The sequence below is a fragment of the Cucurbita moschata genome, unplaced genomic scaffold (genome assembly GCF_002738365.1).
Source record: "Cucurbita moschata cultivar Rifu unplaced genomic scaffold, Cmos_1.0 Cmo_Scf00008, whole genome shotgun sequence".
In the NCBI taxonomy this organism is placed as follows: domain Eukaryota; kingdom Viridiplantae; phylum Streptophyta; class Magnoliopsida; order Cucurbitales; family Cucurbitaceae; genus Cucurbita; species Cucurbita moschata.
Genome location: NW_019268524.1, coordinates 3,362,034 through 3,376,808, shown reverse-complemented (window position 1 = coordinate 3,376,808; position 14,775 = coordinate 3,362,034). Strand labels below are relative to the sequence as shown.

The window sequence follows — 14,775 nt, the reverse complement described above, 5'->3', positions numbered from 1 at the left end:
ATTAAATTTTGTTTTTTTTAATATATATATTTACTTATGGATTTAATACCAAATAAAATTTTATTTATTTTTAAACTTTATAAAACAAATATTTAAAGCTCAAATTTTAATTATTATTTATAATCTAAATTTGATATTATTAAATTTCTATGATTCAACGGTGAGAAAAAGGTAGGCATTTTATAGGCTAAATAATAATAATAAAAAATATATTTAAATTTTGTATTAGGCCTAAAAAAATATACTCATAAATTTCAAAAATTACAATAATGTCTATAAAACTAAAAAAAGTCTTAAAAAAATAGAATTATAGTTATTTTTAATAATATTTGACTAAATAGAACTTTTAATAATATTTATGGATTAAAAAATACTCTTAAGAATTTTAAAAATAGAATTAACACTATTATTCTCTATAAAAAAATTTTAAAAAATTATTATAGTTAATATATGAATGATTATATTCAATTTTTTTTAACATTACTCTTGAAAATAAAATTCATAAGTATATATGTTATTAACGATAAATGTATTTTAATTTTTTTTAAAAAAGTCTAAACGTGTTTATTTTTAAAAGAAATTTTAAAAGGATAATAATAAAATTATTAAAAATAATTAAAACTAACGTTAAATATATCTCGTAACTTTTTTTAATTAAAATTTTAATAATATTTTAGAGACGCAAAATTTAAGTATATTTTTATTAATTTAGTTTATATATATATATATTTAATAATATTTGTGTGAGCATTGAATTTTAGGCCTTTTTTTCCGTTCTTTACGGGCAAGTCTGTATCCGTACCCTCCTTCCGTACCATTCCTTCATTAATATCTCCATATTTAAATACATACCTATGGTGACGTTCAAATTTAGCAACTAATTTGCGTAACTCGACACATTATCGAAAGTCTAAAAATTTAAATAAAAAATAATTATGTACATCCGGTAATAACTATTAAATTAAAAAATAATTTATTTCTCTTACCTAAGATAATACAAATCTATCTGTCACATTGTAACGGTTCTAATAAATAATTTTTTTATTATTTTTTAAATTTAAATTAAAAATTTGTCACTCCAATTAAAAAATATATAATTTTTAAATATTATAATGAATCTCGATGATTTTAAATGTTATGAGAAATTCTAAATTTGTTCGGCGATAAAATAGGTAATTTAATTGGGAATAGGAATGAATTTGGGCTTACGGTACTGGAAAGCCCAATACGATCACAATGAGGCCCAGTTCAATATTCACAAGCCTGAAACGGCCGGTTGATGGAAGCGAGTTGGGCCTGAGCCCATTTACAGGAAGAAGCCCATTTACGGATTGTTTTAATTTTCGTATTGAATTATATAAATAAATAAGTACTTGCGTTAATTTCGATTTTGTTATTTAAAAAAAAAAATATTTATTTTTTTATCAGCGGCAGGAGATTGCCCGTCGAAGGAACCCAATTCCAATCACCGGAACTCGAGACCAATCGGGAAGAATGATATCTGCGACTGTTGCGATAATGTCGCGACCTTCTTCAACGTTGCTGCTAGCAGCGCAAAGAGGCCGTCGGATTCTTACTCCTGCAGCTTCATTCTCTTCATCTTCTTCTTCTTCTTCTTCAGTTTCCTCTCGGAAATTGATTCTGTACTCGAAGCCTGGATGCTGTTTGTGCGATGGGCTTAAAGAAAAACTACAGGCTGCCTTTCTGCTCGCCGGCCCTGATTCTCTCCACGACGTTGATTTACTGGTACTCATTTCACTCCTCTCTCATTGTGATTCGTTTCCTGTTTCCAGCGATGATTTTTACTTGTGTCGTTTGGTTTTGAGTAGGTGAGGGATATTACCACTAATCCTGAATGGGAGAGAGCTTACCAGTATGAGATTCCTGTGCTGGCGAAAGTTCTACCTGATGGCTCGGAGGTTGGTTCTGTTAATTCATTCATTCGTTGTATTTTGACGGTCTTAACTTATTAGGGAAGGAGTGTGTCTAATTACAGATTTGTGGAGCTCCTCTGGGGCTTTTAATGGAGAACTGTGCATAGGATTTATAAAATGCTCGAGATGCTTTCGCCCTCCACTTGTGTTTTAAGTCCTTGTTGCACTAGATTGATTACTAACCCCTTGCTCTTGCATTTAACGGTGGAGTTTTATCAGTTCCTATGAGTTGGTCACCTCATCGTCTGTCCTCATTTAAGTTTATACATGACAATAAGTATGAATCCAGCTGGGATTGTGATTAGTTCAACGAGGGAGGTTTTATCAGTGTACTGGAAATTGTTTTGTATCTCCTTGGTTTAATAATTTGTTGTACTGACTGTTCAAAGTATTTTGCTTCCTTAGTTTTTCTCTCCCTAATCTGTCTCGACATAGTCATCCTGCATAATTCAAAGCCACTCTGAGTCCCCAAGGTCACTTTAAGTGTAAAAAGAATAAAAATATAAGGAAAAGAAGAAGAAGAAGAAAACCCCTTCAACTAGGATACTGAACCACTAAATAGTTCACTTCTTCAGTGAAGGTTTGAAACATTGTGTACCACGACCTTATCTAAATAGAAGGTCTCCTCTACAAATAGGTTTCCTTGGTGTTTGAAAGTGTGACTGTTAGAGTTGGTAGTTGTACTACATTGTGAAGGAATCAGTATGGGACCTAAGCGTTTAAATGGTCATATTGTTTTCCTGTTTCATAAATGAAACATACTGAAAATTATTACTCAACATGACGTGCAACAAAAGAAGTCTTCTGGTGAACGGATTTCGTAGAAGCTCACTTAGATCCACGGTAATCTTACTGATAACATTTCTTGAACACCGGTCAATCATAAGGGCTTTACCAACGATGGCTTGTTGAAATGATGCTGTAACAATTGAATGAGCTCCACAGATTTGCACATATATAGGTCTTATGAATTTTCTGAACTACATGATATTTTAAACTTAGGAATTGGGCTGATAACATTAATAAGCTCTATTGGTAAAGATGCAGAGGCCTATTTCAATGGAAACTCCTATGTTGGAAAGATGTACCTTTTTATTTCCATTGCTCAAGTATTCTGTAAACTTAGCTGGCTAGGGCTATACCTTCCTGGGACTCATAGTATGAAGTGAACCAATTGTGATGTTGGTTTCGTTTTGCGGCGGGAAATATGAAACAAGTAAGCTATTGGAAGGGTTTTACTGTGAATTAACAAATTTCAAACAAGGTTCCCCTAAAAAGTAATGTATATGAAGATACAAGTAACATAAAGGTCCATACATTCTGAATATTCTCTCATATTAGTTTCATCTCTATGTTAGAAGCCAGTTACCATTTGGAAAGCATTCAAATGCATCTCTCTCCTTAACCATCCCTCAACCAATGGAGGTCAGTCGATGAGATTAAGTCTGTCACCTAGGTGGCATCTCTAAAGAAAATCTAGTAAAGATAATGAGCACAAAATGTTGAGCTATTTCTTTTTTGGTTTTGTGTGATTCCAAAACTTAATAACCTTCCAGTCGTGAGGACCCACGGGGAGTTCCCCCTGAGGGAGGTGTATTACTCATGTTCAATTATTCTTGCTCATCTCTTTCCTGGCTTGACTGAGAGGGAGTTGTTGCTCAATAGGTGTCGCTTTGAGAGCTGCCTTTTTGTAGCGCTTCATGCTTAGGATTCGACACTTGATGACTCCAATATTCTCCTGCATCCCCTTCAACATGGTCACCACGTTATGTGACGGGTGTGTCACCATGTCTAGCGCAGTGACCTGGGTTGCCTCTATCTCAGGCGTCTCTTGAGAGGGAACATCGGTGGTTTGTGCTTTACCACCCCTTGTACGATGCCTGCTAATTCCACCTCTAGTTTTAGGTGCCATTGCTATCAAATCACAAATTTTAGGTTAGGATTTATTCCTCACGTTTCTCAATACAACACCATGCACGACATGATTCCAAACTTAGCATAGTTTTAGACAGTCAATTCAATTCACTGAAAGATTTCAACTACTCATGCTAGCTTAATCCGGATTGGACACCGGTTGATGTGGGGCGTTAGACTTTTTCTATTATTATTATTGTTGATCATCAAAAAAAAATATAGCTTAATCCGGATTCGGCACTTGTTAGTGTACATTTTTTTTTACTTTCAGTTAAAAAATCACTAAAAAAAACTCTCTTGAAAGAAAAGAAGATACCTCCCAACAGGCCAAACAACTTACAAAACTGCTTCTCAATTGGCAACTATTGAAGGAAAGGATTGTAATCACAAAAATCTATGGAAAGAATATAACATAACTCAAATTTTTGAAAGTATATGACCAATGTCAAGTTGTCAACATGAAAATAGCTCAATAGTTAAATCATCTCTACTTCTTCTAAGAAGTTGTCGGTTCAAATCTCTACCTACATGTGATTTTGTAATATAACTGCTACATTTACTAAAAGTGAAAATATTAACGTAATTATTTGAGGAATACTATGACTCTTAAGACTTTTTTTTGGTATAATTTTTGTTCGAAATTCTTCAAGCCAAATGGAATATGTTTTTTTGCCTCGACTACCTTTGCCTAACATGGTAGCCTATGCTGCCGTTTGGAATTATTTGCACATTTGTAACCGTGTACTTCTTCTCCCAATTATAACCTTGCACTTTCTTCTCCTAAAGTTCGTGACGAATTGTCACTTACATTACTTTGTTCACCTTTTCTTTTCTTTTCCTTTTTTGGAAAGGGGAAGAGGATAAACGTAGTTTTCATTTATTGTATTTATACCAATAATTTTTAATCTGATTTTTTTCTGTTTTTATAATATCTTGACTCAGATAATTATTTTTTTATTTTGATACTTATTTCTGGCAAATTTTTTAGAAAATAAATTAAACAATCTTGCAATCCTAGAAAACAAAGAGCTATGCAGTGTGATTATTAAAATTATATGTTCAATAATAAATTTTTAACATTTCATGTTCCCTTTGTATAGTTTGATTCTAAGATGTTTTATCTGGACAATCGTTCATTTTTTCTTTTAGTTTTCCAGCATTCTTGCGGACTTATTTATGCCGTGTGTCAGTTTGCTTAGGTCTAATGTCTTCATCTTTTCGTTCCTTCTTTTGGACCCTTTATGTGTTGCCTTGTACGATTTGAGTTTGTGTTGATAGTTTAATTTAAACTTTTTCTTTCTCCTTACGTCAATCCAGAACTTTATGAACATTTTCTAACATTGAGATTATTCTGTGGGTATATTGTCTTTTCTTGGAGTCCCTATAATAAAATTTGGATCATAATTTGTTTCCACTAATTTATGGATGTTATGTAGCATGTAAATTTTCAAAATTATGATAATCTATGTACTTAAAGTAATCATATGATTAGCTTCAGATATTCTTATCTACAAAGGCTTCTCTTTTAAATGAAAGCATTCAAGACTATCTTTCCTTTGATGTTTGACCTCTTAACCCTAAACAGTAATTAGAATTCATGTATTTTCTAATGTCCCATATGTGATAACAGTAGATTTATAAATCTAGGCAATCTGTTTTTGTGTAATTTGCTAAAGTAGTCACGTTTCATGTATTTCTGATATCTTGTAACTGGCAAGGTATAGAAGCAGAGTTAGAAATCTAGGTCAGGTGTATAATTATATTGTTTTACCATAAACTGGGTTTAGTATTTATTGGAGCTCGGGTGTAGAAATTTAGCCTGCTACTATCTCAAAGTTTATGATAAACCATTGTTCATTTTTTGTATGTAGAAAAGATGTGTTTCCTTTTGTTAGATACCGAGTAATATTCTCAATTATTCTGTTTTTACTTCCTATAGTTATACCTCCCTCATTGCAACTTGTGAAGGTCTTTTGTAAACACCATGGATTATACATCCCTTTTGTAAATTTCAATCATCAATGCAATTGTCTCTTGTAAAATTATAGATATATATATATATATATATTCCGTTTGTGTAACTTGACATTGGAGAATATTCAGATATATTTAGAGTTACACAGACGGCAAGTTAGCAAACTCTAGGTTCTGTGGTTTTTGTGCTCTGTTCACATAAATTTTGGTCTCTTGAGTTTTCCATATGTTCTGTTTTGTGTTGTCATGAACTAACAACACAAAAGCATTCGCAGACAGGCACTAGCTTATCCTGACTCATTGCTCACTGATGGGTGTTGATTCCTCTTTTGTATTATTAATCTTGACTCGTTGCTCGCTGATGGGTGTTGATTCCTTTTTTGTATTATTAATCTTTTGACCCAATTTTCATCAATGGAAACTTGCTTTAATTGGTGGAATTCCTTTTAACAACAGTGCCACGTGTCAAATGATAGCAAATTGACGTAATATTGTTCAAAAGTTCTCCTCAGACTCTAGACTTCAGAGATATTCTATCCTTTCATTTTCCTTTTTTTTTGGGGTGCTTTTAATATTTTCCATGTAATGCTAAACACATTGGGTCCCTTTTCGTGTGCAATTAAATCATTCCTGAATCTGAAATTCACATAGAAACTCTGCACTTTAGAGCATGTTCTTTTGAATATTTAGGTTAATTTTTACCTTACTAATACATGAACATTTATACCAGGAAACTCTTCCTCGGCTATCTCCTCGTCTCGGGGTGGAGCTCATTCAGAAGAAACTAGCAGCTGCCTTGCAGTAGGAGATAAGCATTCTGGTTCTGTAATTAAATTCTAACCTCAGGCTGTATTTTAATTTCTTTTTGAAGAAAAACATAAATATTCTTTTATTCCAACTTGAGATAAAAGATGAGAACCCTTTGAGATGCATCGCATGGATTCTTTTATTCACAAAATATATATATATATATATATATATATATATATATATATATATATATGTTGTCGTTTTCACTTTCTACTATACCATATTTGACTATATTTCTCTTTGCATGAAATTAGTGACCACCATTATCATAATCTATTCAAATACGCCATCCATTCCTAATCTTTATTTCATTCACTAATTTCTTTCTTTCATTTTTTTTGTGACAGTGACTAGACATTCGTTTATGCTTCAGAAAAAGGGTTTGCATAAAAAGGGAGGATGGGGAGGGAAAAAGGTGTAGAAAAGGAGAGAATTTGGCCTGGTCAAAAGTTGCTAACATGAGCAAACACAATATTCAATTGAAAGTTTTGTAGGTTTCCTATCTCCACGGTGTATCTCTCTCACTTGAATTATTACCAGAGTTCCAAACTTGTAAGTTGCTCAATCTCTCCTTGGTTACTTGCAAAAACCCGTCTTTTTTGTTAGAATTGATCTCTTCTTATATTGTGACAGTTCAAAAAACTGAAGCCTTTAGCTACGAAATATGACCTAGCTTCTTTCATCCCTTTAAAGTTGCAAAATAGGGTATACCCAATAGTTCTTTTCATGAAGGGTAGGATGGTCCTTTCCCCGACTTCCCGCTCCGCCGACCACATGATCTATTTTGCCCATCCTGAAAATTTACTGTTAGATTCTGTTCTTGAAACCATTTTCAGAATTTGGATTGCCTTGCCATTTCAAACAAGGCTGTTTTTGTTTTCCTCTATTGCATCTTTGATTGGCTTAACCATCAATCAATCAATCATCATTTCTTTGATCCCTACAGCAAACTTCACTTCACTTCACTTCACTTCACTTCCTTTGAAGAACAGGATAAAAAAAAAAAAACCATTGTTTGAAGAACTTTATGTACATGGAGTCTCTTGCTTTGGGGTTCTTACTTGCTATTTTACACAAGGAAAGTTCGGCCAATAATTAGATTAGATTCCTTTTGGGATTTGTAGATTAATGGCAACTTACTTTCACCCCTTCTTTCAATCCTCACTTTATGGCAACTTTGCTTTTGAATTATGGGCACTTCATCATATATTGCATATAATATGCATGTCTTCTTTGCCAGGACTTTCATAAAGGCTCCATTTCCCCCCCTTTTTTTTTCATTTTCTTGGGATTTGATATGTTCTTAAATTATTCATTCATGCATGACACCAGGTCAATACACCAGTGATTTATTAAAGTTTTGAATAATTTTGTTGGACTCTTGCTCCCTTACTAATTGGAACTTGGAATATGAGGCTTAATAGTTTCCTTATTTTGAAGTGCGATACTTACACTTTCATTCTCGTATCAATTAACATATAATTGTGAATTATTGTTGAGATTTAATTGGTTTTCGTACCCAGTTAGATCAATAAATTAATTAGAATTTGATATTGTTAAGGATATTTAGTACTAAATTATAGTTTACCATATATATATATATATATATATATATTATATTTGATATCTTATTATAGGCAAATATCCTCACCATACTTAGCTTTCCATTTATTGTTCTATTTCTATATCCTTGTAATTTATTTGATTATAAATAGAAAACTTTCACACCCCATGTGGTGGATTAAGTGAACCTCTCAATAGGATTTGAACCTATATGAAGTTTTGACCATTTGTAAGAGAAAAAAGAATGAATGGATCTTGTAGGATTCCCGAGAAATTCTTCGATTTCTTTCGTTAGTGGATGATTATTCATCTGCTTCTCACGTTCCGTGAATAGCCGAGGCATTCAGGAATATCCAGAAAAGCATTTAGGGAATCGGTCTGATTCTATCTCTGTTCCTTCCCTTTGAAGAAAGGAAGGATCCCAAAGAATCGATCTTTCTTTTAGTTGTTGAATCTCTCGATTGATCAATGTGTGATATTCCAAAACATTCTCAGGTATGTTCTAACTTGCAAAGTCTAAATAGTTAATTAATACAAATCAATATGAATTTAGTCTTAGTATTTACGTGCCATCATCGGTGTTAAATTTAAATACATGATTAAATCTTACGTATTAAAGTTTTGAGATCCATTCGGTTCTATTTTACCGCCATTGTAATTAAAAATGATAATAATAAATACAATAATTAACCAATATTTGAATATTTATCATAAATCACATATTAAAAAAAAAAACTAAATATTGGTATGATATATCCTTTGTTTTCTTTTTTATTTCTGGTTCTAAATTTAATATTTCTCAAATATATAATTAATGCTTACACCCACTTATTTTCATCCACAAGAAAAATAAATAAATAAATAAATAATTTCCCCGCCACGTCTTATTTGCAAATGATTTAGTGACGTGTCCGCCAATTAGCCTCCTATGTGGAATACACACCACCTGGCTCCTCCATGGAATCCTAGAGGATTGATTTTTCAAATTTTTTATTAATTAATGATTAAAATGTGTCACACTTTATTTGATGTATTGTAAAAAAAGCCAAATTCTCCAACAATTTTAAATATAAATAAATATTATACTAAGTATTTACCATTACTAAATATTTAACAAAAACAAATATTTTTAAAAATTTTATCTAAAAAATTGTAAAAATATATATATTTTATTGATAAATAAAATCGAAAAACAAATATTCCATGGATTAATATAATAATGGATTTATTTAGTCATTAAATTTAGTATTAATAAACTAATAGTAAAAAACTTAAATATCTTAATAAAGTAAGCAAGAATATTCATTTACTTTCCCAATTTTTTAACTCTTAATTTTCACGTGGAATAGCTTTTTTTAATGCAATATGACGGAATTGCCCTTGGACAATAATTGTATTAATGTTTGGGATATAATTTTATATGAATCGGATTCACTTTATTTACAGCCACAAACAAAAGTCGGCCACTAATATTCCAATTATTTAAAGTGGTTTTTTTCGTCCAATAATTAATAAATATCTAATTAAATAATTAATGTTTATATAGCTTAATCACTGGTTATTGGGATACTTTATCATAATTTTTATTTATTGCTCAATAATAAAATAAATTAATAATACTTTTTTTTTAATATATATATCATATTAAAATAGAATATTAAAAATGTATTTTGTATTTGTAAAAGTTTAAATTATTTATAGGTTAAATTAATAAAATATCCTTAAATTTTGTTTTTTTATTTATTTATTTGTTTTATTTTTATTTTTTTCTTTTCGAATGTTTCTGTAATGTTCCACACGTTGGTTGGGGAGAAAACAAACCACTATTTATAAGGGTGTGGAAACCTTCTCCTAGCATACGTGTTTTAAAGCCTTGATGGGAAGCCCGAAAGGGAAAACCGAAAGAGGATAATATCTGTTAGCGGTGGATTTGGGTCGTTACAAATTGTATAAGAGCCAGACACCGGACGATGTGCCAGCTTTCTCGCTGTTCCCTGAAGGGGTGTAGACACGAGGCGGTGTGTCAATAAAGACGTTGGACCCCGAATGAGGGTGGATTGTGATGTCCCACATTGGTTTGGGAGGAAAATAAACCACCATTTATAAGAGTGTAGAAACTTTCCCTTAGCAAACACGTTTTAAACCCTTGAGGGGAAGCCCGAAAGGGAAAGCCGTTGATTTAGGTCGTTAGGTATAAAACAACTTAACGTATAGTAGATTCAACTTTCGGCTTTGAGAGGAAGCTCGAAAGGGTAAGCCGTGGATCTAGGTCGTTAGGTAGACGCGTTTTAAAGCTTTGAGGGGAAGCCCAAAAAGTAAAGCTGTGGATCTAGGTCGTTAGGTATAAAACAACTTAACGTGTGGTAGATTCAACTAATTATATTTGAGACAGACAAAATGAACACAAATAACCCTAATTTAACGATGGATGTGTCAATACTCAAGGTAACAATTCAAACCAACCGCTAGCAGATATTGTCTACTTTGGCTCGTTATGTATTGCCCTCATCCTCACGTTTTAAAACACATTTACCATGGAAAGAATCTAGCCCTATTCTAACCAGAGCCCTACATGTCTAGTGACTGGCCTCATACTATTTGTAACAGCCCAAGGTCCATTTTGACCGGTTACGTATCGCCGTCAGCCTCACAGTATTAAAACACATCTATCCATAATTATCGTATAAAATAATACTAAATATTATATTACTTCTTATTATCTAATATAATTAGTGGTGTCGCTATTCAAAACCATTAATTGAATACCAAATATTTTAATTTATGTAATTCCCAAGTGGATAATACAAAACATAAAAAAAATTTAATTTAATTAAAAAAAAAAAAAACCAAATTTTTAGTGCTTTAGCTTTATTTTGTATATGCTTTAATGAGCTATAAGAAGCCCATAAGGTCTTATCTTTTTGTCACCACCTTCAAACCATTCAAATCCTCTTCTCTTCCTAACATCTCCATACAACACACACAAAATGGTACCTCAAATTTGTGCAATGCTTCATAAAATTAAGCATTATTTGGCTATGATTTCCTTGCAATTCGGGTATGCCGGGATGTACGTCATCACCATGCTCTGCCTTAAAAAGGGCATGAACCATTACGTTCTCGCCGTGTATCGACACCTTGTTGCCACCATCGTCATTTCCCCCTTCGCTTTCGTTCTCGAGAGGTTCAGTCTCTTCCTCTACGTATTTTGCTGTATATTATTTGCCTTGAATTTAAATGAATCGCGAAGATGCTGATTTTGATTTTTTTTTTTTTATAGGAAAATAAGGCCGAAGATGACATTTCCCATTCTTGCTCGAATACTACTCCTCGGCTTCCTCGAGTAATAACCATATACTTAATTTTATTAGCATTATTAATGTTGTATTTTAATTTTCGGATAAATTAAGGTTGTTGTTTTTTTTTTTTTTTTTTTTAATTTCTAATTATTATTATGATTTTGGATTGAAACAGGCCTGTGTTGGATCAAAATCTTTACTACGTGGGGTTAAAACTTACCTCAGCAACATTCACTTCTGCTACGGTTAATATTCTCCCCGCTGTAACCTTCATTATGGCTCTCGTTTTCAGGTTAATTTTTACTTTTTTACCGGGAGGTTAATTTTGGTCATTTCACATAATTCAATTAATTTTAATCATTAATATTAAAAATAAAAATTAATTGGTGTGATTGATTAACCAGGCTGGAAACAGTGAATTTCAAGAAAATTCGCAGCATCGCAAAGGTGGCCGGAACAATGGTGACGATCGGCGGAGCCATGGTGATGACTCTATACAAAGGACCGGTGGTCGAGATCTTCCACGCCCATGGCCACCACGCCGCCCAACAAACCAGCAGCGAGTCCGCCGACCAACACTGGGTCCTCGGCACCCTCATGCTCCTCGGCAGCATCGTCGGCTGGTCCGGCTTCTTCATCTTGCAAGTAATTCTCTTTTTAACTCCTCAAAAACCCTTCATTTTTATACGTAAAACTAAAACTCATGGCTTCCCTGCTCGACCCCACGCAGTCGTTCACCTTGAAGAAGTACCCGGCCGAGCTGTCGCTTACCGCCTTGATATGCATCTCCGGCACGGTGGAGGGCTCCATTGTCACGCTCATTATGGAGCGTGATTTTAGCGTGTGGGTCATCGGCTGGGACTCCCGTCTTCTTGCCGCAGTTTATACGGTAAGCAGTGAGAATATTTGCTAAAACCACCCCACCTAAATCACCCGCCATTTAAAAGTAAAAATATTTGCTAAAATCTAAATATAGCAAGTAAGCCGTAAGAATATTTGCTAAAACCACCCTACTTAAATCACACTTAAAAAATTAAAAAATCAAATAAATTACCAAATGAGATACAATATATTTTCCTATAATAAAACTCAAATATATATATTGATCGTAAAATCAATTAAATTATCGAACAATAAATGAATACAGTATATTTACCTACCGTAAAAATTAAATATATATATATATATTTTGATCTGAAAATCAAATAATAAATAAATACAATATATTTGTCAATAAGTCAAATATATATAAATATATATCTATATATATACATACCAACCTCTCCATAGGTATGCATGCATGTATATGTGTATGTATGTATGAGGTAAACGGAGAACACATAAAAAAATAAAAAAATTATTTTTAATTTTTAATTTAATTTAATTTATTTAAATTTATTTCAGGGTGTGATATGCTCTGGGCTTGCTTATTATATTCAAGGCGTGGTAATTCGGCAACGTGGCCCAGTTTTTGTTACCTCTTTTACCCCTCTCTGCATGATTATTACTGCCTTCCTTGGCTTCGTTATTCTGGCAGAGCAAATTCACCTTGGAAGGTAAATTAATTATTTAATTTAATTTAATTTAAAAATAATAATATGATATTTAATCCTGTTCTTGTTCTGGTTGCAGCATAATCGGAGCCTTTTTCATAGTGATGGGGCTTTACTTAGTGGTGTGGGGCAAAGCCAAGGACCATCTCAACAAATTAACCAGTCAAAAGGGCGGCGCCGCCACGGAGTTGCCACTCACCGCCGAGCCGGAAACCGCCGAGGCCGCCACCAACGAGCGTTTCTCTTCCAAAGCTCCACCGGCGTGATGGTTGTGAGAGCCGTTGAATCATTTATAAACCTTTTTTGGGGTTTCGTTTTAACTTTAATTTTCTCATGATCACCATCTATCTTCACAATATATATATATATATATAAATGTATAAATGTTGGTGTGTTTAATTATACAAAATATACGTGATTTCGCTTATGTTCGTAGATATTACGCTTTCAAGCTCATTATGACGATGCTACAAAAAAAAAAAAAAAAAATCATGTAATTCTATGTATATTTTGATTTTGATGGGTTAGATCGTGTCACGTAACAGTCCAAGCCCACCACTAGCAAATATTGTCTTATTTGGGTTTTCCTTCTCGAACTTCCTTTCAAAGTTTTTAAAACGCGTCTACTACGGAAATGTTTCACCACCATTATAAAAGGTGTTTCGTTCCCCCTCCCCAACCAATGTGGGATATCATAGTCAGCCTGGACATAATTTAACTTATAAACACATGCATGATCGATTACAAGATTAGACTATGGGTTCGAGTTTTAGTTCTACGTATTGTTGAACTCGAGAGAAGGAGGGAGGAGCTCGAAGGAAGTGAAAATGGTATATTGTATTGGAGAAGCTACACGTGAGATCCCACGTCGGTTAGGGAAGGAAACGAAACATTCTTTATAAGGGTGTAGAAGCTTTTTCCTAGTCAATGAAATTTAAAAACCTTGAGGGGAAACCCTTCGAAGTGGGTGAATTGTGGGATCCCACGTCAGTTGGAAAATGAAACGAAACATTTTTTTAAAAGAGTGTGAAAACAAAAATATTGAGGGGAAACTCGAAAGGGAGAGTCCAAAGAGAACAATATCTGTTAGCCGGTGGCTTTGGGTTGTTACACCACATTACCAATGCACGAAGCCACCATTGTCGAATTTATCTATCGTGTGGACGAGCAAAGAGCTCGTAGAGACTCGCCACGCACAATTCATCCTTTTGGGTCCAGCTGAAGCCAAACTGCACATAAACGTATTACAATCGATTGTCGTATTCTTGTGTCGTTTTGCAATGAGAGACAGATACCTGTTAACTACTGTAGACACAAAATCAAGATCTTCGCAGTTGATTTGGAACTTTTAAATGTATATTGCAAATACAGTGGAAGAAACTGAAGATATAGTATCTCATGCAAACGTCATACTTTCAAACGTTCGAGTGTGCAATACAACCGATCATAATCTCACACACACCGCTAAATTACTATAAATAAATATATAAAAAATAATAAGGGATACAAATATGGTAGCTTCCTAAATATTAATCACTTTAATTTAAACCCAAAGTAGATTCTACATATATTAATTAATCAAATTATATGAATATATTTAACGAAAAATTATGAATATAATTTTAAAACTAAAAAATATAATATTTCCTTTTAAAATAACGAATCCAATCCGTTATGTAATATAAAAATCTCGCTACATTTAAAAAAAAAAAAAAAAAAAAAAAAAAA

At 33.0% G+C, this 14,775-nt stretch overlaps 2 protein-coding genes across 3 annotated transcripts; both read left to right on the top strand.

Moving 5' to 3' along the window:
- Nucleotides 1-1,399: 1,399 nt before the first annotated feature.
- LOC111445753 lies at nucleotides 1,400-7,627 on the top strand. 2 transcript variants are annotated; one of them, XM_023084216.1, is made up of 4 exons: nucleotides 1,400-1,746; nucleotides 1,830-1,919; nucleotides 6,553-6,642; nucleotides 6,980-7,627. In XM_023084216.1, exons 1-3 carry the CDS (start codon nucleotides 1,495-1,497, stop codon nucleotides 6,625-6,627), a joined length of 417 nt encoding a protein of 138 aa, XP_022939984.1. In that variant the 5' UTR covers nucleotides 1,400-1,494; the 3' UTR covers nucleotides 6,628-6,642; nucleotides 6,980-7,627. The 2 variants fall into 2 exon arrangements, with proteins under 2 accessions (XP_022939984.1, XP_022939983.1); XM_023084215.1 differs by having other exon boundaries at nucleotides 6,553-6,647.
- Nucleotides 7,628-11,132: 3,505 nt separating this feature from the next.
- LOC111446447 (WAT1-related protein At4g08300-like) lies at nucleotides 11,133-13,546 on the top strand. The gene is made up of 7 exons (XM_023085273.1): nucleotides 11,133-11,379; nucleotides 11,476-11,538; nucleotides 11,670-11,786; nucleotides 11,899-12,139; nucleotides 12,225-12,383; nucleotides 12,899-13,050; nucleotides 13,127-13,546. The coding sequence occupies exons 1-7, from the start codon at nucleotides 11,183-11,185 to the stop codon at nucleotides 13,311-13,313; spliced, it is 1,116 nt and encodes a 371-aa protein (XP_022941041.1). The 5' UTR covers nucleotides 11,133-11,182; the 3' UTR covers nucleotides 13,314-13,546.
- The last annotated feature ends 1,229 nt before the right edge of the window (nucleotides 13,547-14,775 follow it).

Coding starts and splice junctions, on each gene's coding strand:
- LOC111445753 (XM_023084216.1), top strand. CDS start 1,495: ATGATATCTGCGACTGTTGCGATAATGTCGCGACCTTCTTCAACGTTG. Junction 1,747..1,829: donor TCCACGACGTTGATTTACTG/GTACTCATTTCA, acceptor GGTTTTGAGTAG/GTGAGGGATATTACCACTAA. Junction 1,920..6,552: donor TTCTACCTGATGGCTCGGAG/GTTGGTTCTGTT, acceptor CATTTATACCAG/GAAACTCTTCCTCGGCTATC.
- LOC111446447 (XM_023085273.1), top strand. CDS start 11,183: ATGGTACCTCAAATTTGTGCAATGCTTCATAAAATTAAGCATTATTTG. Junction 11,787..11,898: donor ATTATGGCTCTCGTTTTCAG/GTTAATTTTTAC, acceptor TTGATTAACCAG/GCTGGAAACAGTGAATTTCA. Junction 12,140..12,224: donor CCGGCTTCTTCATCTTGCAA/GTAATTCTCTTT, acceptor GACCCCACGCAG/TCGTTCACCTTGAAGAAGTA.